Source organism: Mastigoproctus giganteus, chromosome 6, assembly GCF_048544385.1.
Source record: "Mastigoproctus giganteus isolate SK-2022 chromosome 6, ASM4854438v1, whole genome shotgun sequence".
NCBI lineage: Eukaryota > Metazoa > Arthropoda > Arachnida > Uropygi > Thelyphonidae > Mastigoproctus > Mastigoproctus giganteus.
The window spans coordinates 197,954,234-197,982,026 of record NC_143580.1 but is presented as its reverse complement, the minus strand read 5'-3'; the positions used below and the strand labels follow the sequence as shown (position 1 = coordinate 197,982,026).

Sequence of the window (27,793 nt, the reverse complement as noted above, 5' to 3'; positions counted from 1 at the left end):
AATATGTAAGTATAGTGCAAGACCATAACCTTTACTTATATGTAAATATAGTGCAAGACCATAACCTTTACTTGTATGTAAGTATAGTGCAAGACCATAACCTTTACTTATGGCTATTAAGAGTCTGCTGTTCACCAAACCTAGAAGGATAGTCATCAATATACTGAATTTATTTTTAGGCTATGTAGCATCTCCTATATCAAGGGTGGCGAACCCATGGCACGCTTACAAATTTTTTGGGCACGAGGAATTCAGAGTAACCCAAAAAATGTCCAACTTCAAAACAACATCCCTCCAGCAATCCACCTTGTGTTGTAACTTGCACACTCTTGTTCTCTCTGCCAAGCATGTAGTGACATCCTACCATTCAAAAAATTAACTGTATTCATGCAGTGACTTGTTCGAAGTTGTAGTGGTGAGACGTACTGATGGGATTATGTGATTAAATGTCTTGATTATTGCCTTCTGAGGGGCATGCAAAGGTAGTTTTTAAAAGATTTAGCCAATTTTGGCACACATGAAAAAATGTTCACCACCCCCAACCCTATATTAAATACTTCAAAGAAAAAAATGTGTTATTACAACTAAATGAGAAACCAAGACATGAGAAAAGAGATACAGAATAAATTGCTTGTGTTAGTCAAATTGAAAAATTAAAAAAAAAAAAAAGAGAAAGTTTCCATAGTCGAACTCACAATAGTCAAAAGTGGGATGTGTATCTGTTGCACTATATAACTATTGTATTCGATTTTTTTGCATTATGCATATCTTTTAGAATAAATGAAATTACTTGTAAATTAAAATGAATTAATTTTTTTTTTTACTTATTATGTTGCACTGCTAAGCTGATTCTTGATTTTTACATATACATTACAGGTGGAAATAAGTACACCTCGTATTACGGGCAAAATACCACTCTTGAGGGTCAGAAATCCTTGGGGTAATGAATGTGAGTGGAAAGGGGCATGGAGTGATAAGTGAGTATATCTTGAGTGTGATTTAACAAGAGTTCTATTATGACAAGTATTTTTTCCATGGTTATTTTTTTCTTTAACATTTTTACGAGCAGTTCGGGATACTTATGATATCTTTAACTTAATGCATAACCAGGCACACCAAAGTTTTGTTTTAGGATCACACATGCACTTGGAAAAAGTTACTCCTTCCTTTTATAACCTTAAAAATTGGCAAGAAATAATTCAGAATTGTTCACTTCTTGATGCCAGTTTTATTTTCAATCTATTATGAACACATCTGTAAAAAATCCAATCCATTTTTTCATGTTAAAAACATGTATTTTCAATTATTTTTTAAATACTCCCCCCCCCTCTGCAGTGCTTTAGATTTTTTTATTACCTCCCTTATTTGGTTTACATTTTGGTTTACATTTTGATTTTCACTTCTTGCTGACATTATATTATATTAGTGAGTGAGTGAAATGTAAGTCGAAAAACCCACATGCTTCAACAATTGGATGCTAGCCAGACTTTAACATGAAACCATAGAGTATAATAATTGGAGGTGCTGCCATAACATATAAAGCTAACATTCTTCAATAATTGGATGTGAGAGATGCTGCTAATATTAAATTCTTGTTTCAGCACATGCATATAATTATTGAGAACAAGCTTAACTTGATCCTACATTTTTCCTTTTTGCGTGAAAACAATAATTCTCAATGGAGAAATCAAATAAACACTTGTTAAAAGGTATTCGGAGGGTCAGCTGTGTGGACCAAGTAGACGAAGAGCATGAATCTATGAAATCATGTGGAGTTTTGAAGAAGACCCTGTATACCCAGTTCTGGGTTAATTTTGTCTCTGATATACTAAATTAAAAGAAACACCATTTTATTTATTACAGAGCATCTCCTTCACATAGTGGGAGACTAAAATTATAATGCAATGGATAAATCAAATGCAAACTTAAAATTGATATAAAAATAATGTCGGGTTGTTATAAAATTAAGAAATTTAAATTTAACAATCATGTATCATATACCTAACTATATCATAATTAAAATGTAAAAATGTTAAAAGCTAATCCAACACATTTTCAAGAATATATAAATGATATGATCAAATGGATTATTGATGAAATCAGAACATAGCTGGATAATTTATAATGCCAGTAAACATACATAAAAAAGGGGTATGAATGTAAAACTTATAAAATAATTAAAAATGACTAGCCTCAGATTATTTTAGAAATTTTAATTTCAGATGCATCATTATTTGTATAAGTTTATTGGAATTACAAATTATTTGACTATTTTAGTATCATTAGTTCATTTGAACATATCATTTGTATCAATTCATTTCTGGATACTTCTTGAAAAGTGTCTTAGTATGGGTTTCATTGTTTTAAATTTAAAAAAAAAATTAATTCCATAATTTTATTATAACATGACATTTATTTGTTTGCTTTAAGTGCACATTTGTTGTTGATTTGATTTAGTTTCAGTTTTCCACTATTTGGGGGAGGTGCTCTCTAATAATAAAGATACATCCTTTATTTTTACACATTCTGTCATGTATTATATAATATCGGTGTAAATACACCATAGTTAACCCATAGATTTGAGCTACGATTGTAGCGTAGAAGGCATCGTTTTAATTGTATCTCATAATGTGGTTGCCTTCACAACAAGATAGCTACTATTGAATTACTTCAAATAAATAACGCTTCTCTAGTAGAGAAGACTACTGTTATTTATTTTCAGCGGTACCACCACCCAGACGATCGTTTCGAAGCTGTTTGGCTTCGTCGTCAGTGGGCGGGCAGGTACCCAGGTAATACAACAAGCCATCTTATTATGCACTAGGCATAAAGGATTATGCCCAGTGCATTTAATTTTCCAAATACATTACCACCACACCCTTCTGGCATCTTTCATAATGTGGATATAACTTCGCAACTGAGATGGCTTGTTGTATTATCTGGGTACCTGCCCGCCCACTGATGACGAAGCCAAACAGCTTCGAAACGATCGTCTGGGTGGTGGTACCGCTGAAAATAAATAACAGTAGTCTTCTCTACTAGAGAAGCGTTATTTATTTGAAGTAATTCAATAGTAGCTATCTTGTTGTGAAGGCAACCACATTATGAGATACAATTAAAACGATGCCTTCTACGCTACAATCGTAGCTCAAATCTATGGGTTAACTATGGTGTATTTACACTGATATTATATAGTTAATTATCAAAACCCATAAGGATTATGCCTAGTGCATTTAATTTTCCAAATTCTGTCATGTGTACAGCAGAGAAAATTTTGGTTCTTTCCAGCTGTATCATAATTGGGACAGCAGCCAACCCAGTTATAAGAATTATTTTTTATATTTTTGTAAAAATATTATTATTATTGTTGTTATGAATATGATATTTTGTTTGTATAGTGTGCAGAGCACAATTGACTGGGGGAGGGGGTGTGCTCAAAGACAGATAAACTAGCAGCTGCCACGTTAGAGGGACTTCTTCTTGGGTTTGATTTTTTTTTTTTTTAATATGGCTATTAAAGGCACAAAAATTGTCTTTTAGATTTGGAGTGAATATTTTATAGTTAATCAAAGAAAAATAAATTGTTGAGAAATGTTCATATTTGGCTGCACTATGAACATTTCCATTTTTGGGTGGAAAATAATTGTATATGTATCTGCTTATGTTATGAAAGTTAAATTTTGTTTAAAAATATCTCTATTAGCCATGAATATGATATACATATTATCTTTGATATTTGTATATTATTTCTGTCATTAAAAAAAGCTCAAAAATTTCTAATTCTGGCTATTATATGCTTCTAAATGTTGAGGTGAAAATAATCAATGTCATCTGTCTTGAAGACAGTTTTTTTTTTTTAAATAACTATTGATTTTTGATGTTAGACATGTCATATTTATTTATATAGTGTGTATGGAGTTGGGCATCATCATAATATGATTTAATGTAAAATGTTCAAAAACAATTATCAAAAGAGCATTTATGTTTTGGAGTATGTTTCTAATCTGAGATCTGTAACACAAACAAGTGAAGATAATATGTTATCAAAATTTCAAACAGATTTTTCTGTAAAAATATATTAAAACTTTTTTAAATATTCAAAACTATTTTTCCAACTTCCTACTTACATGTTGCACCTTGTTGCTTTAATTCCTTGGAATTGATAGATAGCAAACACCAACAGATTTTAAATATACAGAAATTCTAGATGTAAGAACAATAAAAGGTTAAAGCTATCAACATAAAATTAGAAAAATCTGATATATTAAATATCTAAAAAAAGCAAACTAAAATTTAAAACTACTGATCATCCCAATTGTCTTTCCCTCATTACAGGTGTGGTAATGGAATCTCTCTCTCTCTCTCTCTCTCTCTCTCTCTCTCTCTCTCTCTCTCTCTCTCTCTCTCCCTCCCAAACCACTTTACTCCTCTTAGATAATTCATCAACTTATAATGTTATGACTAACAGAAAGTCATAACATTATAATTTCATTATGAAAGTCATAACATTATAAAGTCATTATGATTGCTTTTGCCCAAAAATGTAAATGCCATTTGCCTTTGTTAATTTTCATTTGAGTGAAAAGATGAAATTAGTTACCATCTATCTTTCGATATACTGTATTCGTTATATCACATGAAGTTTGAAAGTTTATTGCTTGTATACATATTGAAATTTTGTTATCTTCCTGTTGTTTCTAAATTTATCTTTCTATATGTGTTTAAAGTAGTTTTCTGCTTTTTCCTTTTATCTGCTTCTGAAGTATTCTGAATGTCTTAGGTCAAGGTGGTTAATGTGGGATTTTAATTTCCCAGATATTGACTGGAATTTGTGGGTTGGTCACTCGCACACTAGCAAGGCTTTTGTGGATTTATTGGATGATTGTTTTCTACACCAGCATGTTCGTGAGGCAACAAGAGGGAGCAATACTCTTGATCTGATTATCAGTAGTGACTCTTCATGCATTAAGAACCTGCAGATAAATGAACCACTAGGTGGCAGTGATCACAGTGTGTTGAAGTGGGATTTACTCAAGGAGGTAACTACCATCAGAGGTAAAGGGAAGGGTTTTTGTTTTCGTAAAGGCGACTATGATGGTCTGAGACAGTATTTAAATTCTATACAGTGGGACCAACTGATGATGTTACCAACAGCAAACTCAAAATGGGAAGCATTCAAGGAACTAATCTTGGAGGCTACCAGGCTTTACATACCAACTAAGAAATATTGTTCAAGGTTTAGGCCTAAATGGTTGTCAGATGAACTAATGAGACATGTGGCAGAGAAGAAAAATGCATGGGATACATATAAATTAATGGGTGACATGGAAGCCTATGATAGATATAAGTTGGTCTGTAACCAAGTCACAAAGGAGATTAGGCAGGCAAAGGCAGACTACGAAAAATCCTTGGCAAAGGATGCAAAGAAAAACAGAAAAGAGTTCTTTACATACTTGAACTCGAGAAGGAAAGGGATGAATCAGATTGGTCCACTGGATATTGATGGTTCAACAGTTGAGGATCCTGCTCAGGTGGCTAACAATCTAAACGAGTATTTTGCATCTACATTCACGCATGAGGAGTTATTCAGGAAGGAGAATGATGTAGGTAAAGTAAACATTGGCAGTGAGCTGGATGATTTTGTAATAACTGAGAGGAAAGTGGAGGAGAGATTGTTGAGGATAAACATAAAAAAGGCACCTGGGGTGGATGGGATCTATCCAGTTATATTAAAGGAGGCAGCAAAGGAAGTATGCAAACCCCTAGCCATAATTATGAGAGCTTCTTTGGACTCAGGGGAGGTACCCATAGACTGGAGATGTGCAAATGTAACCCCAATTCACAAAGGAGGATCAAAGGCTGACACAAGTAATTATAGACCTGTTAGTTTAACTTCTGTTCCAGGTAAATTAATGGAGGCACTGGTTAAAGAAGCACTGCAGGATCATCTAGACAAGAATTCAGTTATAGCTCAGACGCAGCATGGTTTTGTTAAGGGCAGGTCTTGCCTGACCAATTTGATTGGATACTATGATGTAGTCACAAAAGAACTGGATGCAGGGAATAACTTTGATATTATATATTTGGATCTTAGAAAGGCTTTTGATACTGTTGCACATGGAAGACTGCTGCACAAATTGGAGCAGTGTGGCATTGGAGGCAAATTGCTGCTATGGATAAGGGGATGGTTGAGTGGCAGAAGACAGAGAATGGTAATCAATGGACACTGCTCAACGTGGACTAATGTTATTAGTGGAGTTCCTCAAGGTTCAGTGTTGGGTCCGTTGTTGTTTTCGGTGTTTATGAATGATATTGATGATGGGATATCAAGTTTAATGTCCAAGTTTGCAGATGATACAAAGGTTGGCAGGGTCGTCAAGGACACTACTGACGCTATGCTGCTGCAACAGGATCTGGAAAGGTTGAACAGATGGGCTGAGAGGTGGCAAATGAAGTTTAACATTGACAAATGTAAAGTACTGCATATGGGAAACAGTAACCCCAGAGCAACGTATCAACTCTGCGGTACCACACTGACAGTGGTGGAGAATGAAAAGGACCTGGGGGTAATTGTGCAGGGAGATATGAAGTTCTCTGAGCAGTGCAGACGAGCTGCAAGAGTAGCTCATGGTGTCTTGTCAATGATATACAGGAATTTTTCTAGCAGGGATAAGGAGGTGATTATTCCCTTGTATAAGGCAATGGTTAGGCCACATCTTGAGTACTGTATACAGGTCTGGAGGCCTCATTTCAAGAAGGATGTAGAGCTGCTGGAACGGGTACAGAGAAGGGCAACAAGATTAGTAAATGGAACAAAGGGTTGCTCTTACGAAGAAAGGCTTAAGTTTTGCAAATTACAGAGTCTGGAGACTAGGCACCGGCGAGGTGATCTGATAGAGGTGTATAAGGCCTTGAATGGTTTGAGCATGCTCAATGCCAATGGGATTCTTCATCTTTCTCAGAATAATCACCTCAGAGGGCATAAATTCAAATTGAGGAAGGACGGGTGTCGGATAGATGTGCGGAAATTTGCCTTTGGCCAGCGGGTGGTTGGCTGGTGGAACCGACTTCCATCACTTGTTGTTGAAGTTGATAGCCTAAACAAATTTAAAGCTCAACTGGACAGGTATTTCGAACGAACGGAGGGGTGAAATGGGAGAGGGTTTTTTTTTTTGGGCTGATGCTGAATAAGCTTGCTTTCTTGCATCGAATGCTAATGCTAATGCTAATGTGCACAGGTGCTACATTTGAGACATGTTAGCAAAAGTAATAATTCATGATTTAAGAAAGAAAAAAAGAGCAAAAACCAATGATGCTGTATGCAAACAGAGAAAATTTTGTTTCTGCATTGTCAGCCACATTGCCCATTAATTCCTCCAACTAGCACATGGCAGCAATCATGACATCGAGTGCTTCAGCTGCAGTATATGGTATATGGCTAGCCTATGTGATATAAACAATAAATAAATAAATAATGATTGCTGGATTTCTGTTGGCCCAATTTTAATAAAATTTGTGAAGGTACAACAAACTGTTTCTAACAGAACACTTTATAAAATTTCATGAAAATTCAGCTGCTGGGAGTCAAGTTATTACATACAGATGGACAGACAAGGAAATGATAATTCTCAGATTTCTATTGGTTTGATTTTAATTAAATTTGGGATGGTGCTACAAATATTTAAAAATATTTTAGAGCCATCCCAAGGTCCAAATATAAAATTTCACAAAAATCCATCCATTGGGGGTCATAAGAATGGAAAAAAAAAAAAAATAATAATAAAAAAGATACTTGCTGGATTTCTATTGGTCCAGTTGTAATGATCCAATTGGGCTGATCATTATAATGACAGCCCAATTTAGAATGGCTTGTCAAATCTTTTTAAAAGGTCCAAATAAAATTTCATGAAAATCCGTCTGCTGTGAGTCAAGTTGTTACATACAAACAGTCATAGTGAAGACAATAGGTGCATTATGCATATATGCTAATGTGCCTAAAAAAAGGAACCAAATATGTTACCTACATACAATGGAGATATTTAAATATACCACCTGGAGTGACTATACAGGAATCTTGATCTGATTGATCATGCTACCTTCATAAGTAAAATGTATTATCAACAAAATTTTTTGTATTCTAATTTGGAACATAATTTTTGAAGCTCATTATTCAGGTTAAAACTATATAATAAGGGAAAGTACTTGCTCTGCATTAAAGAAAAATAATGTAATGTGGTAAGCAATTACAAAATAAGTTACTCACATTACAAATATACAAAAATCAAGATGTGTTTTTTTTCTTTTCGAACATTCTGCCAATATTTTCCCAATGGAATGAATTATACCTGACTGAAGAAACAAAAACAACAACTAGGAATGATGAGAAGAAGTGATTGTGTCAGTTCCACTTAAGACACTTGCAGAATGTCCTGGCAGAAACACTTTTGGAGTTCTGTACATTTGTAAAGCAACCCAAATTTTCTGTAACCCAAACTGGGATGTTTTGTTATAATGTGGTTATTATTAGATATCTGATTTTGAAAATGAAAAATGAAGACACTATAAAAACTGGTAAGCAAAAAAATAATTAAAAAAGAAACCTTGTTTAATGATAGTGAGAACTGCTTCTTAACATATCTTGAGGACAATCAAAATTGCAAGCATTCTTGATAGTAGATGGTTTAATACCAAGTTAAACAGTTGCTTAATTTTTAATATCAAGTCAAGTACCATAAGAATTAGAATATATTATTCTACAAATATTGCATTCCACTTCATATTCGTCTTTCTTTAAGTCTTATTTTCCTAACGAAATAGAATTTATACCTCTTTTCTGGGAGTGATGTGTTTTAGAGATGATAATTTTTTTTTTTTAAATTATTTATAACTTCACTCACTCACTCTTAAGTTAAAATACTTAGCTAACTGACTAGGGGCTACAGAGTGTGAGTAAAGGGGCCACACTGTGGCACAGATTATCTGACAAAATTCATTGTTTACCTTCCTTCTATTTAAATTATTCATTGCAAAACAACATTTTATTTTATACTTATAAGAAATAAAGATTTTGTAAATCCTTTTATAAGCATCACAAAATATAAGTACCATCCTGGTTTATTATTCTGCATTGTTCCTCAATGCCACAGATGTCATTTCTTTGAGTCTTTGCTGTGTCATATATTACAAAACCAGTACAAATGTGATGCCCTTTAGGACACTGGAACAAGCACTCTGAAATTGGTACTGTCCTTTTAAAACTGGTACATATGTTCATTTCATGTATTTATAATGTGAATAACCTTTTTTGTAAACTTTTGTCACATTAAATTGTTTTTCTTTAATGCAGAGTAAGAACTTTCCATTATATTGTATTCTAATTTGATTTTTGTTCTTAAATTGCATTCCTTAGGTCTTAGCAATCACAAACTAATACTGCACGAACCCTAAAAACTAAGCATTTCTACTGACATATTCAGATTAGTTAGTAATTGTGAAACTACATAATCCTGGCTATAAATGGTCTAATAATTAGAATGTATATGTTTATTTTTTACCACTCAAACTATTACATAAGTTTGCGGAGCAGTCAAGTATGGGACATGATACTGCCATGGGGGATGTCTTTGTGTGTGTGCGATGCAAGGAGTGTAAGGAGATAAGGCGACAACTCAGCGTTGTTATGGGCCTATATGAGAGCTTGAAGGATAGGGTGGATGCCCTCGAAGGATTACAAGTGAGGGGCCCATCAAGCTCTCAGCTGCCCACACCAATGCCAGAGCTTGCACTTGGTCATCGCGGAACACAGCGGCAACCCCCAAGGCAGAATGCGCTGGTCCCAAAGGAACTAGTAGTTGTTGGTGACTCTATTGTCAGGGAAACGGGAAACATGCTTTGTAAAAAGGATAGGTGGAATAGGACCAGGGTATGTCTGCCAGGGGCAAAGGTTGATGACGTTGTAGAGCGGATATCATCTTTTAAGGGCACAAAAGGTGATATAGTTGTACACGTTGGCACTAATGACATTAAGAGTAGGAGACCGGCGGAATTACTTGACAAGTACAGGTCACTGATGAAAAAAAGCCGTGAATTAGGGTTGAAATTGAAAGTGTCTGCAATTCTGCCCAGACACGATAGGAGGGAGTATATGATGAGAGCCCTGTCAATCAATTCGGCCCTGGAAAGATTGTGCAGGGCTCAAGGGGTAGAATTTTTTTCAGCCTGGTCTGTACTTGTTAACAGGAGAGACTGCTTCTACAGGGATGGGATACACTTAAATAGAAAGGGTGCAAGAATGTTTGCTGATGCTATCGAGGCAATGTTAGGTGGGTCGGAAAACTGCTAGATTGGGGGGATACAAGGACTAATAGATTAACAGTAGCCACTGGCAGAGGTGAAAGTGATTCTTGCACTGCTTCTATTGGAATGAGCCGCAGCCTGGAAAATAAGATGCAGGATATTTCAGAGACTGCTGGGAATCATTGGGGTACAAGTAAACACATGGGTTGTGTTAGGGTAGCTAAGAAAAAGAACAGGTGCATGTATACTTGTGTGTACACCAATGCTAGGAGTTTAGTAAATAAATTTGATGAATTTGAGGTATTGCTCAAAACATCAAAGGCAGATATTGTGGGGATTTCAGAGACGTGGTGTCACACAGATATAAGAAATGCAGAACTGGAATTTGGGGAGTACAATGTGTACAGAAAGGATAGACAGGATAGGAAGGGAGGAGGGGTTATGCTATTAATTAAGAAACACATAAAATCCAAGGAAGTGAAGCCAGTCGACATCGCTGGACAGTGCAGTGTCGAGTCAGTTTGGTGTGACATAAGCATTGGGAGATCAAAATTGAGAGTAGGAGTGTGCTATAGGCCTAATGACTCTGATGAGTATAATAAGAAACTGTTCGGAGAAATAGAGTGGGCCAGTAAATCAGAGAGTCTTATAATGGGGGATTTTAATTTCCCAGATATTGACTGGAATTTGGGGGCTGGTCACTCACACAGTAGCAAGGCTTTTGTGGATTTATTGGATGATTGTTTTCTACATCAGCATGTTCGGGAGGCAACTAGAGGGAGTAATACTCTTGATTTGATTATCAGTAGTGATTCTTCATGCATTCAGAATCTGCAGATAAATGAACCACTTGGTGGCAGTGATCACAGTGTGCTGAAGTGGGAGTTACTCAAAGAGGTAACTACCATTAGGGGTAAAGGGAAGGGGTATTGCTTTCGTAAAGGCGACTACAATGGACTGAGACAGTATTTAAATTCTATACAGTGGGATCAACTGATGATATTGCCAACAGCAAATTCAAAATGGGAAGCATTCAAAGAACTTATCGTGGAAGCTACTAGGCTTTACATACCAACTAAGAAATATTGTTCAAGGTTTAGGCCTAAATGGTTGTCAGATGAACTAATGAGGCATATGGCAGAGAAGAAAAATGCATGGGATACATACAAATTAACACGTGACACGGATGCCTATGATAGATACAAGTTGATCTGTAACCAAGTTACAAAGGAGGTTAGGCAGGCGAAGGCAGATTACGAGAGATCCTTGGCAAGGGATGCGAAGAAAAACAGCAAAGAGTTCTTTACTTATGTAAACTCTAGAAGGAAGGGGATGAATCAGATTGGTCCACTTGAGATCGATGGGTCAACTGTTGATGACCCTGCTCGGGTAGCTAACAAACTAAATGAATATTTTGCATCGACATTCACACATGAGGAGTTATTCAGCGAGGGGAATGCCAGAGGTGTATTCAACTCTAGCAGTAAGCTAGAGAATCTTGTAATAACTGAGAGCAAAGTGGAGGAGAAATTGTTGAAGATAAACACAAGAAAGGCACCTGGGGTGGATGGGATCTATCCAGTTATATTAAAGGAGGCAGCAAAGGAGGTAAGCAAACCCTTAGCCATAATTATGAGAGCTTCCTTGGACTCAGGGGAGGTACCCATTGACTGGAGATGTGCAAATGTGACCCCAATTCACAAAGGGGGATCAAAGGCTGACACAAGTAATTATAGACCTGTGAGTTTAACTTCTGTTCCCGGAAAATTAATGGAGGCACTGGTGAAAGAAGCACTGCAGGATCATCTAGACAAGACTTCAGTTATAGCTAGGACACAGCATGGTTTTGTTAAGGGGAAGTCTTGCCTGACCAATTTGATTGGATACTATGATGCAGTCACAAAAGAACTGGATGCAGGGAATAACTTTGATATTATATACTTGGATCTTAGAAAGGCTTTTGATACTGTTGCACATGGAAGACTGCTGCACAAATTGGAGCAGTGTGGCATTGGAGGCAAGTTGCTGCTATGGATAAAGGGGTGGTTGAGGGGGAGAAGACAGAGAGTGGTAATCAATGGACACTGCTCATCGTGGACTAATGTTATTAGTGGAGTCCCTCAGGGTTCAGTATTGGGGCCTTTATTGTTTTCTGTATTTATAAATGATATTGATGATGGTATATCAGGCTTAATGTCCAAGTTTGCAGACGATACAAAGGTTGGCAGGGTTGTCAAGGACACTACTGACACTATGCTGCTGCAACAGGATTTGGAAAGGTTGAGCAGATGGGCTTCGAGGTGGCAAATGAAGTTTAACATTGACAAATGTAAAGTACTACATATGGGAAACAGCAACCCCAGAGCAACGTATCAACTCTGTGGTACTACACTGACAGTGGTAGAGAATGAAAGGGACCTGGGGGTGGTGGTGCAGGCAGATATGAAGTTCTCTGAGCAGTGCAGACGAGCTGCAAGAGTAGCTCATGGTGTATTGTCAATGATATATAGAAATTTTTCTAGCAGGGATAAGGAGGTGATTATTCCCTTGTATAAGGCAATGGTCAGGCCACACCTAGAGTACTGTATACAGGCCTGGAGGCCTCATTTCAGGAAGGATGTAGAGCTGCTGGAACGAGTACAGAGAAGGGCAACTAGATTGGTGAATGGGACAAAGGGGTTCTCTTACGAAGAAAGGCTTAAGTTTTGCAAATTACAGTGTCTGGAAACTAGGCACCAGCGGGGTGATCTGATAGAGGTGTACAAAGCCTTGAATGGTTTGAGCATGCTCAATGCTGATGGGATTCTTCCTCTAGCTCAGAAAAATCACCTGAGAGGGCATAAATTCAAATTGAGGAAAGACAGATGTAGGATAGATGTGCGGAAATTTGCCTTTAGCCAGCGGGTGGTTGGTGGGTGGAACAGACTTCCATCCCTTGTCGTGGAAGTTGATAGCCTAAATAAGTTTAAGGCTCAGCTGGACAGGTATTTCGAACGAACAGAGGGGTGAAGTGGAAGTGGTTATTTTTATTTATTTATGTTACTTTTTTTTTTTTTTTTTTTTTTTTTTGGCTGATGCTGCATAAGCTTGCTTTCTTGCATCAAATGCCTCTACTAATGCTAATGCTAATGCTAAAGGCTTTTTGTGTAAATAAACTTTATTCATTACAGATCTCGAGAGTGGACACTTATAAGTGAGGAAGAAAAACAGGAACTTGGCCTAACTTTTGCAGACGATGGAGAATTTTGGTAAGATATAACTATATGAATTAATGCTTTGTGTTTTCTGACTTATATTATTAAGTTTTAAAATTTGAGTGGGTAATGGACAGTATTTTTTCAGTTTTGCACATGATATAACTTTATGATGCTCTTATATGAGTATCAGAAGTACAAATGTGATTTAATATTGTATCTGCTCAACTGCAAATCAAGGAACACTTTCATGTGAAGCTTGGTTTTCTATCTCATTTGAAACTAATTTATTTTGGCATACAATAACCCTAGACAGTTTCCTGATGAAGAAAAGGAGTCATGTCCCGCTGATCAATAATTACTAATCTAACCTGATCATATACTCATTGATAAATTTTAAACCTTATATGACTAACTGTAGGACTGCACCAATAAACATTATTGGGTTTGATGTTTGTAGCACATTCCAGCTTGTGCAAAAATAGAAATACATTGAAGTATAATGCAAGCATAACTTAAGTGATAATTACTTTATACCTCATAGTTGAATTTTTAAGACATTTAGCATTAGCAGTGGTAAATGATGCAAGAAAGCAATCCTATACAGCATCAGCCAAAAAAAAAACCTGTCGTTTGACCTATTCATTTCCTCCAATAGTTTTTCTAGTTCTTCCTTGAATTTATTTAAACTATCAACTTCGACAACAACAGATGAAAGTTTTTTCCAGCAATCAGCCACCCATTGGCTAAAGGCAAAGTTCCACACATCTATTCTGCAACCATCCTTCCTTCCTTCCTCAGTTTAAATTTGTACTCCCTCGTGTGATCTGAGCAAGAAGAAGAGTCCCATCAGCATCGATCTCGCTCAAACCATTGAAGATTAATCAGATTACCTTTCAGGTGCCCAGTGTCCGAGTGCTGCAGTTTGCAGAACTTAAGCTTTTCTTGGTAAGAGCACTCCTTTGTTCCCCTCACTAATCTTGTTGCCCTTCTCTGTGGGTGCCTCCATAGCCAGGTGGGCAGGAGCAGCAGTGCGTAGCACACGCTTCTTGATTAGCACGGGGTTCAAGCCCGTGCCCACCAAATACGAAGGATGCAGAAAGGTTCAGAGAATGACCACCGCATATCCCGGAGCAATATGGCCTTAGTTGCTAATGCTCCTAAAAAACAAACAAACAAACAACAAATACGGAGGATGCGGAAAGGTCAGGGAATGACTACCGCATATCCCTGGGGCGATATGGCCTTAGTTGCTAATGCTCCTAAAAACCAAATAACAAACAAACCTTCTCTGTACTCATTCCAGCAGATCCATATCCTTCCTAAAATGATGCTTCCAGACCTGTATGCAGTACTCAAGATGTGGCCTGACTATTGCCCTATAAAATATTTACTAAGCCTGCAAAAAAAAAAAAAGCAACCATAAAACAACTTTTTTAACATTAGCATTTTGTTTCTCATTATTGCTATTATAATTCAGGAAAGGGTTGACTTGGCACATTATGGCCTCAGCTGCCAATTCACCATTAAACACCAAATCATCCAACAAACTAATTAGGAAAGGATTTATTAAATATCAGTCTCATACTGATATTGGAAATTTTCTTTTTCTTTTTTTGCATTTGACTAAAAGCTGTATTACTGATCATCTGGTGTCAGATATAAATGGCCAAATGTGAATGCAACCTAATGGTTATTAATGGTGCACTACTGCTTTTAGATCCCGATCTGTTGAATAATTTTCATTGTTTCTTCCCTGATCCTCTCATATCCACCCCTTATTTTTTAGATTGTTTGTTTGTTTGTTTTTTCACCAAACTGGCTGACCTTTACCACATGGTGTTGAAAGATAGTGATCATAACCATTGTCCTGTCCATAAGGGTTTATTTATTTGTTTTAGCAAAAAGAATAATGCAACACAAGCTAACTTCAACTATTCAAAAATAACGAAGCATTAATTAATCCATATTTAATTGCTTGTATTTGCACAACAGCAAATACTTGATTTCAATGCAGGCATTGAAATAATTTGAAAATTCCACACATCCTTTCCATTCACTTTCTGTTTTTGAGGAAACTTTGGTCTCTCTCTCTCTCTCTCTCTCGTGAAAGTAGTAGTAATAAAAGTTGGCCTTAAGCTCACAATAGAGACAATGCAAGGGTTTTGCTGCTCACTTAGATATAATGCATTATTCACATCTTATCAAACATTCACTAATCAAAGCTATCCATTTTTGTACAAGAGATCAGTAGTCTTTAAAACAGCTGTCATGATGATGTCTGAGTTTTAAACAGATGCATGTTTTACTTTTTTGGTGATTCCATTTGTTTAAAATAATGTCATCAATTTATGTTGACCCATGGATAACTGTCATCTATAGTATGAGCATAAACTCAAGTTTTTATGGCTGACTTATGGCTACTATCACTGGAGGAACCAAAGTGTCCTCATGATGGAAAGTAAATGAAGAGATGTATGTAATTTTGAATTTAAAATTTGCTATACTACTTCATTCTTCTTTCATGTGATACAGAAATTTTAAATATTAATTCAGTTTAATTTATTCTTGGATTTTTTCCTTATTGTTTTTTTTTTCTGACTGTCGGATTTACATTGTAAATTGTTATAATAATTATAAAATATTATATGAGAAAAACTAGGAAGTTAAAAAAAAAGTATTTTAATAAATTATAATATTCAAAGATACATAGCCATATTGATATTTTATTAGGATATCATTTAAAGATTTCATGGAAAATTTCTCTCGCTTGGAAATTTGCAATTTAAACCCAGATTCACTGGATGATGAAGAACTGTCTACTGGTTCAAGCAAAAAATGGGAAATGAGTATGTTTGAAGGCTCTTGGGTACGTGGTTGTACAGCTGGCGGATGTCGAAATTTTTTAGGTATGTATGTCCGTCCACCACATGTATTTAGATAGATGAATCTAAATTAAATGAAAGGAGTGTAGAATGCTTCATTTTCTTTTAGCTTAGTTCCTATTTAGAATTGCAACTTTAATTTTCAGTTACTACTGTGACTGAACCATCATTACTGTTTTATAATGACTGTGTTTTATAGTTTTTTTTAGTACTCTGAAATGAAATATACATTTCAAAAAGTTTATTAATAAGTATTAACTTAATAGCGTAAACTATTCACTTAATAGTTTAACTTATTAACTTTAATAGTTTATATTTTGATATTGACAATTCAATTAATAAATGGGACAAAACTGAATTCTGCTCCCCTCAAGATTGCTGAATGGCCCCAATGTGATCCTTGTCAAGAATACCAAATCAGCTGTTAGGCCCTCTGACTTCCCCCTTCTCCCCCACACCTGTGTGATGGTAGGCCTGCAGTATGTTTAGTTTTACCACTGAACAAATTACTTGTACTGTAATATTATTTTCATGATATACTGCAATTTTCTCGTAAAAATTTTTTTCCTCGAGTTTTAAATAATTTATAGTTGGATTTAACAGATTTTTGTTTTTGGCCTTTTTATTTTAAATTTAAAATATCTGATAAATTCCATTTTTACTTCTTCTCCTTCATATATTATGATTGTGAAATTATTTAATGCCAATGGTGTTTATTATATATAAATTATTATTTTAGAAACTTTCTGGATGAATCCCCAGTATCGTGTTGTTTTAGAAGATATTGATGATGATGATGATGAAGATTTATGTACTATGATTGTTGCCCTAATGCAAAAGAATAGAAGAAGCCAAAGAAAGATGGGACAAGACTGTTTAACAATAGGATATGCTCTATATCATGTTAGTAAATGATGAATCAGATATTTTTATTGATTTAACTTTTGTTTGGCTCATAATAGACCTGAAATTTCTTAAAATACCAAAACTTCTAAGGTGGTATATGTTTTAGTATTTCAAAACTAAACACATTCCAAATGCTTTCCACAGATACAATTTTATTTGTTAATTTACTAGTAGATTACCTGATTTTTACTTTGGTTATTTATTATTGTCATTCAATCCCAAAAATATGTAAAAGCATATACTGAAATTTTTTTATTATCATGCTTCCTTAAAGACTAGATCTTGCCACTTGGAAGGGAAAAAAAATCATATATAAAAATTAGTTGGACTCTCTAAACATGCTGCACACATAAAACTAACTATAAGAAAAGCTCAGCCTTTCACAAGTGATCGCAAATGATTATTATATCATAATGTGAGTCATATTTAATGGCCATTACAAAACAAACAGTTATGGGTAATTAAAAATATGGATATTTAAAAGGACAGACCAGACTATAAAAACACTGTCTTTGGGTGAATTCCATAAAAATCATAAACCCATTGATTAAAAAGCTATTTATACATATTTCAACTTCATAGTTAAAGCAAAAGAACCTTATAATTTAACCAAGCTGACATACAGATTATCAATATAGATCTTTAAGCTTTTATTTTAATTATTATTTTAGTTAAGTAACTAATAGTTTGAATACCATGAAAGTGATTTAAAAATGCTAGTGAAGTGGTTTTGGAGAATGCTGTGGTAGTAAGCTGGTGTTATCTTTGAACACTGCTAAGTGGACTTTTTTATTGCATAAAAATTATTGGTTTTAATTATCTTTTTGATTCAAATTAATAGTGCAGTCATTACAGTAAACCCCCGCTATTCGCGGGAGTTACATTCCTGAGAAATGTCGCGAATACCGAAAACGCGAATACTGAGTTATGGCTCCCATAGTAATAAAGGGGTTCCGTTCCAAAGTATGAAATATATAAGAAAAACTAGTCTAAAATTTTGTCTATGTATGTATTATATGTACCTTCGTAATATGACTATGTACATAGTGAAATGCAAGCATATGGCATCGAAATGAAAATAAGAAACAATTTAATATTAAATGTAATATTTATTAGAAATTTCAAACAAATCTTTCAAACCAGCGCCTTTGCTAGCAAAAAAAAAACTTATCCCGCCAGTATCGCCAGTTTCGCTAAAGTGTTGATAAAGGAGTTTTGCCTTTTCACGAATGATGAGTGAACTTAACAGAATTTTATTTTGAGTTCGATCTTCTATCCACAGATTTAAAGCCTTTTCCATTTTTTCTACTTTAACATCACGAGTTACAGAGCAAATTTTTGAAGCAATTAGCGCGTTTTCACGGACACTATGGCGGATTTTTTCTTCCGATTTCTTGATTGATCGTACCGTTGACTCATTGATTTTATAATGTTTTGCCACTGAGGAGACACTTTCACCATTAGAAATTTTGTCTAATAACTCAATTTTATTCACTAATTTCATCCCCTTCTTTGATATTTTCACATTTCTCTTGTTATTCGTAGCCATATTTTTGTACGGGTTAGAAAGAACTTGTCCACAATAAAGTCACTTTCGTCCGAAAAAGTCTGTTTTACGCTGCAAAACGGTAGATTTATCACTTTTGTAAGCATATCAATTTATAAATTGATAAATTTATTCAATTTATAAGCACATCCCATATAAATTAAAAGCAAACGACGAAAACTTCCATTACAAGCGCATAACACATACTGAACAAGGATTAGCGAAAAACATCCACGCTTGCGATTTTGTCACCCCTCTCCCCCCACCCACTGAGCGCTGTTTTGACCGGGAAAGATAATTTTAGCCACGCCCATGTTTTTTTATGGCAGATAATATTCACGGCGGTTTAAAATTCACATTTTTTTAGGTTTCATTTTATATTAAATCAGCGATCACGAAACCGTGAATACAGATACCGCGAATAGCGGGGGTTTACTGTATTTGATTTATATGACAAAGTAGGGGAAATGTTTCTTACTTGGTCTTGGAAATTGCTCAAAAAGAACAAGTGAAGAGGGAATTCTGCTGCCATTGTTCAATGTTCATTGCATCGATATAAGACTGATATAAATGCTATTTAATATTATTTTATGTAATGCCATAGGAGTGTAATTAATTAGAAGTGTTTCTATTAAGTTGTAATCTTTAAATTTTTAACAATATGAATGATATGATAGTGTAACTATATAATGTAATATGTAACATAATTTAATGAAAAGGACCTGGGGGTAATTGTGCAAGCAGATATGAAGTTTTCTGACAGTGCAGACAGTCTGCAAGAGTAGCTCATGGTGTCTTGTCAATGATATACAGGAATTTTTCTAGCAGGGATAAGGAGGTGATTATCCCCTTGTATAAGGTAATGGTCAGGCCACACCTTGAGTACTGTATACAGGTCTGGAGGCCTCATTTTAAGAAGCATGTAGAGCTGTTGGAACGAGTACAGAGAAGAGCAACAAGAGAACAGAACAAAGGGTTGCTCTTATGAAGAAAGGCTTAAGTTCTGCAAATTACAGTCTGGAGACTAGGCACCTGCGAGGTGATCTGATTGAGGTGTATAAAGCTTTGAATGGTTTGAGCATGCTCGGTGCTGATGGAATTCTTCCTCTTGCTCAGAATAATCACCTGAGAGGGCATAAATTCAAATTGAGGAAGGACGATTGTAGGATAGATGTGCGGAAGTTTGCCTTTAACCAGCGGGTGGTTGATTGTTGGAACAAACTTCCATCTGTCATTGTAGAACTTGACAAACATATGGAGCGAGGGGATGGGTGAAATAGGATGTGTTTTTTTTTTTTTTTTTGGCTGATGCCATATAAGCTTGCTTTCTTGCATCATGTGCCCTTGCCAATGCTAATTACTGTCGCACAACTTAGAAATAGTGTAGTAACATTATTTTACTAAGTATCTCCTAGTCTACTGTGTGATAATTTCGATTTATGCTAAGATCATTCTGCAGACCAGAGCAGCAAAGAAAATAGCTCAAAAAGAGTTCAGGGGAAACTCCCAGGGTAGTTTTTCTATGAATCAGGATGTGCACTATTTGTATGTTTTCACAACATTTCCTATTGGGCCTGATACAGCCAAAGTGATGCCTTTGTGTATTTTCCTTGCAAAGAGTTTAGGAGATTAAGTGAAAATGAAGTGAAGCTATCTATTGTCATGATAACTGCCTGAAAGACATCAATTGAAATGTTGATTTTAACCAGTCAGATGGCCATGAACTATTGGCAGGAGAGACATGACCTATGGCCAAATGATATTCAGATTACTGCAAGATCCACTGTTAATTGGGATCTGCCCACATATGCAGCACTAGACACACTTCGAACAGAAATGATGGTATGCAAGCACATCCCATCTATGAATCTGTTGTGCTGTATAAGTTGGATGTACGTTGCCTCCAGTCTTCTCTCTTTCCCATTCCTCCCCCTTCTTTCAAGTAATTCATGAGTAGCTAGAAGTTATGCTAACCTCAGGGCAGTCGGGAATTTCTTTTTCCTTTCCTTTCCTCTCTTCTTCACTTTTAATCTTTGTGACACTTTTTTTCCCATGTATTATATTCACTGTCTCCTTGCAAATATTAAAGTTAATAACAGCAACAGACAGATGCCAAAAGCGCCTGAGTTTTTGTATTTTATTTTATTATATTTTTAACACTTTAGTGAAATGGATAGTAAAAACTAAAGAAAATATGGATGAAACAATTAGAGAAGTATTGATCTAGAAAAAGCATTTTATAATGTTCTCTTGGAGAAGTTTTACAGAGTCACGAAGAAGGCCGAGCTTGATTGGAGAGATCAACGAGCCATCAAAAAATTATATGAAAACCAAACAACAAAACTGAATTTCAAAATAATGAAGTAATAGCCAAGATAAGAAAAGTAGTTAGGCAGGGAAGTGCATTATCCCAGTGAAGTAATTTGTACATGGAGGATGCCCTAGAGAAAGTGAAATGTAAAACCAAAGGAATAAACATAGGAGGAGTACAGGTGCAGTTCATACGTTTTGCAGGTGATATAGCAGCACTAGCAGGAAATGAAGAAGAGTTGAAAAACACAATAGAAGTTTTCTTAGAATATGGGTTCAAAATTAACACAAAAAAGACAAAAATAATGGTTGCTGGAAAAGAAAGCCAAAGGAAAACAGACAAGATAGAAATAGATAACAAGAAAATTGAATAAGTAAATTCATATGTATATCTTGGTGGCAACATATAAGAGGATGGCAAAAGACGTTTAGAAATAAAAAGAAGAACTGCAATAGTGAAAGAAGCACTTAGGAAAATGAAATCATTTATTTCAAGCAAGATAAGAAAAGAGGAAGAGATCCATGAAAACCTATATATGGAGTATACTGCTGTATGGATGTGAAACATGGTCAATAACAGCAACAGACTGGAGGAGAATTGAAGCATTTGAGATGGTTTGCTGGAGAAGAGTGATAAAAATCAAATGGAAAGACAAATGAAGAGGTCCTCAGAGTAGTTGAGGAACAAAGAACAATCAGGAAAACCATAATAAAAAGGAAGATGTGGTTCCTAGGACATCTCTGGAGGCACAATGATTGGATAGTTAACATACTAGGACAGCTTGAAGGGAAAAGAAGCAGAGGACAACCAAGAATCACACCACTTGATGACATGCTCTGACTCTCAAGAATGAGTTACAGTGAAGCAAAACAAAAAGCCCAGATTCGGGATGAGTGGAAATGTTTGTTTGGTTTTTGGGAGCATTAGCAACTAAGGCCATATTGCTCCAGGATATGCGGTGGTCATTCCCTGACCTTTCTGCATCCTCCATATTTGGTGGTGATGGGCTCGAACCCCGGTCTTATCAAGAAGCGTGTGCTAAGCACTGCTGCTCCTTCCCACCTGGCTACGGAGGCACCTGATGAGTGGAGAAAAGAGATCTCTATGGCAACAGGGCTTGACCCTTAGAATGATGATGAGTTAGAGAAGAGTTTATTAGATAAATTCTCTTCTCTGTTTCTTCCATATCTTCTTTATTTTTCACTAAATTTTTTACAAAATTTAGTGAAAACTAAAATTTTTTATTTTTTTTATTTTGTTTCTAACATAAACAATTCATAATTTCAGAATCTTCAAACTCTAGAGGATGTTTCTTGTGGTCCATTACATGCAAACACCTCTTGAAGAGATGCCAGGATTGTTTAATATGGGACAATATACTTATATATATGTATATATTTCTGTTTGCATTTAAAATTTCCAAAATTCATTTAAAAGATATTTGTTCTTTTAATCAAAACAGTTTCAACATTTTACATAAAGAATATTTAATTTTTTTTAGCTAAAAGATCCAGAAACTGCACCAAAGCCTTTGCCCAAAGAATTCTTTAAATTTAATGCATCTGTTGCACGATCTCCAACATTCATTAACTTAAGAGAGATAAGTTGTCGTTTCAAGTTACCACCCGGAACTTATTGTATCGTTCCTTCAACTTTTGATCCAGAAGAGGATGGCGAGTTTGTTCTCAGAGTGTTTACTGAAAAGAAGAATGTAATGAGGTAAATAGGAATTTGACTTCCAATTTTTAAAATACTTGTTAGAACTATTAAAACTAAAAATTTGATTATTACATAAAAATGCCAAGGACCATTTTTTAACAATAGAGAAGATAAAACTAACTCAACTATTTGAAGCATTAACATAATTCACCAATTCACATTTTTTTATTTACTTTTCTTGACATTTCTGTTACTTCATCTTTAACCTACTGGCAGTCATATGAAATCATATACAGAATATTTCCACTTTGAGGCCATTTTGGTTCTATTTGATAAAGATATGTTGAATTTTTAACAGAGGTACTATTGCAAAACAACTCCTCCATTAAACCTTGGAAAGCACTGTGAGTTAATCCTGAATGATCAGAATGATTTTGAGTGCAAAATAGGATGGAAAACAATGTCAGAATGATCCTCATGTGATTTCATAGCAACTTAATGCAATACATATACATGGTCCTGTTTTCTACATCTTTCAGTGCTAAAATCCATCTTTTTTTTTGTTTTGCTCTCCAGCATAAAATTCGGTTTTACTGTTGTAATGAATCGTTTGTAAGATATGTGTTGTTACTACTTTCAGAAATAATGTAACTGAATATAGCTATTATCTCAAAAGAAAAATATCTGTAGAAAGCCTAAGTTTTTAACTCTAAATGTTTAGTTTGTGATTGTTCTTTAATTGTGGTTAATGCCATCAAATCTCCTGTCCTTCAGTACAAACTTTAATTCTCACTATCAAATATAGTAGAATCAAAACAGTACCATGATGTTGTATCTGAAGAGTACTGAGGGTCAGGAGTGGAGGATACACTACCATTATGTAGTTTTTGGCCAGGAATTCCTATAGTTAAAGCAGTGTTATCTTGAAGGAGAAACCAATCTCCTTCAAGATAACACTGTTTTCCAGTATGTAATTTCTGATATTGTTTTTGCCATGCATTTTCTACAAGTATTGCAACAGAACACCACCTTTGTAGAAATGTTGGTGCATGGATTGTCCCTTATGTGCAGTTTCATTGTTGGAAACAATTTCATTAAGCACATGATGAAACTGTCCCTCGTGTACAGTTTCATCATCATAAAAAACATAGTCGATATGCTCTTCACATTGGAATAAACATGTCTAGCCTTCTTTGGGTATGATGCTTTTTGAAGACTTCTGTTCCTGGGTCATCCTATAAGTTTCATGTTTTGTCTACTGCAAAGACCTTAGAGAGGAAAAATAATTAATTATCTCACTGAAGGTCCTGACATACAATGAACTGATTCTTTTTTTTTTTAATGAAAACTTCAAACACAAGAGGTAATAGAGCCTATAGTACTTAGTACCATGCATGGGTTGAAGGTTGAGAAGATGAAAGAAGATATTTGTTGACATTATTTGTTGACTTGAGCAATTGATTTTAATTTTCAGGAAATATGTATAAAGGAAGGCTGTTCCAGAAAATGGAAGTTGAATGAATAAATGAGGAAGAAGAAAAGTTGGTTATGTGAGTTTGAAGTTGGACAGTAAAAGGATGTTGTTGCAGCATGTGTTTGGGCTGCTTTGGAAGAGAGAGAGAGAGAGAGAGAGAGAGAGAGACAGAGAGCAGGAATTATAGAAGCCAATTCAGAAAACATACAATGAACTGATTCTGCTTTTGCTTTCCAGTCAACAGATGAATAACAAATATTGTGGCAATCCATCATATACTCAAACCTTCAATCAAAATGCTTTGGCATAATCCAAATGCAATTCCACCTCATTAGCTAAATCATGAATAATGAGGTACCTGTTTTCATCAAAAAGTTCTTTAATTATGATCACCAGAGAAAATCCAAACAACTACCTAAATGTGTTTGATCTTTGCTCTCTGCAAAAGAAAGTTTTGATTATATTGTGGGTTTTGACAGCAATTTTGTCTAGTTTGAAACAGCATTTGATGATGGGCGCGTGCACGCACACACACACACACACACACACACACACACACACACACACACACACACACACACACGCACACACACACACACACGCACACACACACACACACACACACACACACACACACACACACACACACACACACACACACACACACACACAAGTTCTTATTAATCAATCGTTTTCTAAAAGAAACAAATTTCAAACAGCATTACTTCTTACTTAATAATTGTTTATTTTTCTGCAACCTATCTAACAGGTCCGAAATAAGCAGCAAATGATTCATCAGACTGCATTATGCTGCCACCTAGCAAATGAATTTTGCATTAAATATAGTAGCACCATCTTGCAGCAAGTTGGAAAACTTTTTAATCATGCCTTGCAACATAGATAAGGCTAATTAACATTGACATGAATAATGTTGCTTTGAATTTATATTCTGAAAAATGTGCTGAAGACTTCATTGCATTGTATCAGTGCTCGTTTCCTGATCTGAATGTGATTCAGTTTTGAACCAGAACAACATATCTCCCCCCCCCCCCCCCCCAACTCTATAAATTTTTTTATTGGTGCCAAAACTGATGGGTAAAGATTTTATGATGTTTTGGAAATCTGGGAAAATTGGAAGATGTAGTAAAAGAGAACCACAAAAGAGGCACTACACAAATGCTTCTAGCAGTAGCAAAATTACTGGACTTGCCTATAACTTTGAGAGTGATAGGCACACAACAATAGCCAGTAGGTAGTAATATTTTGTTTAATCTAGTCCATGATCCTTTTGATTACACTGCATGGTTTCATTTGTCTGTCCAAGAATGAAACCCTAATGTGTAAACTTGCATCTATAAGAATTTCTGTTTTGGTTAATGTTTTATTTGCAGGAATCCATCAATAATTCTAATTAAGGCTTCTTATAATCTTTCTCTTTTTAGAAAATTATATATTTGAAATTATTGCAAATATATCAGTGTATGTTGGGAAAGTATATGAAATATTATTTAATTTTTTTTTTTCCCTTAGTGAGAATGATGAAGATATTGGACTTACAAATGCAGAAGAAGAGGCAAGTATTAAATGTTTGTTTTGAAAGTAATTTTGGTTCACGCTTATTATTTATACCCATATTAAAAAATAGAAACACTTTAAAATGGCACTGATTTCATTTTAAATAGTTTTGAATTTTGTATTTAGTTCTTTCATTGATATTGTTTTTAATTTTTAAATTTGATCTATGTAAATCCTTCTTTGCTATAACCTGTTTTATCTTAGTTCATATGCTAATATAATTGTCTTCATATTAGGGAAATGGAGAAAAAGAAGAGAGCACATCACCAGTAGTAAGCACAGCACTTAGTTGCACTAATTATTGCAATTTGCTTTGCATTAACCATACTAATTTCTGCATTACTAATTATATATTACACAGTTATTATAAAGTTTGAGGCCACTTTGAAAGATACACCAATATAAGAGGTGATTGTCCAAGTAAGAAAACATTTCAGGAAGTATATCCATCCTGCCTTACAGTGAATGAGTTTTTACATAAAGCAGTAAAAGTCATTAGTGAAGCTGTACATCAAATGCTGCTAATGCTATAGTTCATGCCATCAATATGAAGCAAGGCTTCCATCACTCTTGCTTTAATCTTCATTATGTATTATATAGCATTATAGTTTTGATTTTTTCTTGTTCATGTGGAGTAATTTTATATTTGTTATTTCTATCCAAATTTTAAATGTCTGTGACATCCTTCAGAAGCAGGGTTTGCATGAATTGACTAGATCATTTTAATAACATGTATATTTTCTCCACCAGCAAGAATTCCTCAATAGTATTTATAATATGAGAATATACAAAACATTCATTTTGTATTATACAGCGATTTTTATTCATTTGGATTCTTTTAAAATTGTTTAAATAATGCAGTGTGTGCATCAGCCACATATTTTCAAAAAACTGATATGAACAGATATTGTTAATGCTTTTTTATAAATTTCCAAGAATTACCAAATGGGATGTTTTATTTATTTGATACCATTTTATTGGTAAACACTAATGTTTATTGCCTATTATTTATTCTCTGAATTAAAGGCTGTATGCTTGGCAAGTTCATATATACAAATTCTTATGTGAGAATTATTTTTAAAAGTGTAGATAGTAGTCCTTTTTACTTTAGCATATATGCTTATTTGTAAGTAGCTATGGTGAACTGATTAATCATCAAGCTGAATGTACTGAGATTTTATCAACTGCTTAAAGTGACTTAGTGGCCACATTAGTTCATGCCAGTATACATAATGCTGCACACAATAACAATTAGAATTTTTTATTTATTTATTGATTTATATTGTATTCACTGGGTTCATATATGGTTTATGAACCCAGAACCTTGGTTTGTTATGGAAAAACCAACTGAATAATTGGTGGGATGATTTTCATTTGTTGTTGCAGAAAGGCAGCTTCCAGAATCCTTTGACATGTTTACTTGATTAATGAAAAAATGTTTCCATAAATGCTAATTTGTTTAAAATTGCCTAGGATACATTTACATCTACCTTGGTTAGCTGTCTGGTATTAGAGTCGAATGGTAATATGGTTTTTTATTTTGCCCACTTATTTTACATGGCTGGCTAAATAACAGTGGCACAATTTTTGAATACTTTACTTTCATTTGTGTATAAAAATGGTGCTACTCTACATTATTTGATACAGTCCTGTGTGGCTCTTATTTTATCAGAAGGCTTAGCAAAAGTGGCTCTCTTCTCTTTCAGATGATTACAGAATTTAAATTCAGCTGTTCATCAGCATAGGAAAATAAATATACTTGAGTATTTATGCATTAAAAATATCAGGATACAAATCTACATAAAAAATTGTTGTGATACTATTATATGCATATTTTTATATTTTATTTCATTGCAAGCTCCATTTCATGAACTTTTGTTGTGGTATGAGTGTACTGAATCTCTTCTTTCTCCTAACAATTTTAACAGTTTTTTAAAAATTAAAAAA

The 27,793-nt window shown here is 34.8% G+C and overlaps 1 protein-coding gene across 6 annotated transcripts in view; it reads left to right on the top strand.

The window, feature by feature from the left end:
* CalpA (calpain A) overlaps window positions 1–27,793 on the top strand; it is a 698,286-nt gene that overhangs the window by 622,401 nt on the left and 48,092 nt on the right. For 5 of the 6 annotated variants that reach the window (XM_090376654.1, XM_090376656.1, XM_090376659.1 and 2 more), the window contains exons 7-13: window positions 877–977; window positions 13,467–13,544; window positions 16,224–16,399; window positions 17,115–17,278; window positions 22,640–22,857; window positions 25,802–25,844; window positions 26,083–26,118. In XM_090376654.1, the coding sequence (XP_090232780.1) occupies window positions 877–977; window positions 13,467–13,544; window positions 16,224–16,399; window positions 17,115–17,278; window positions 22,640–22,857; window positions 25,802–25,844; window positions 26,083–26,118 (816 nt within the window). The remainder of the gene's footprint in view (window positions 1–876; window positions 978–13,466; window positions 13,545–16,223; window positions 16,400–17,114; window positions 17,279–22,639; window positions 22,858–25,801; window positions 25,845–26,082; window positions 26,119–27,793) is intronic. The other variant, XM_090376655.1, reaches the window with a different exon arrangement.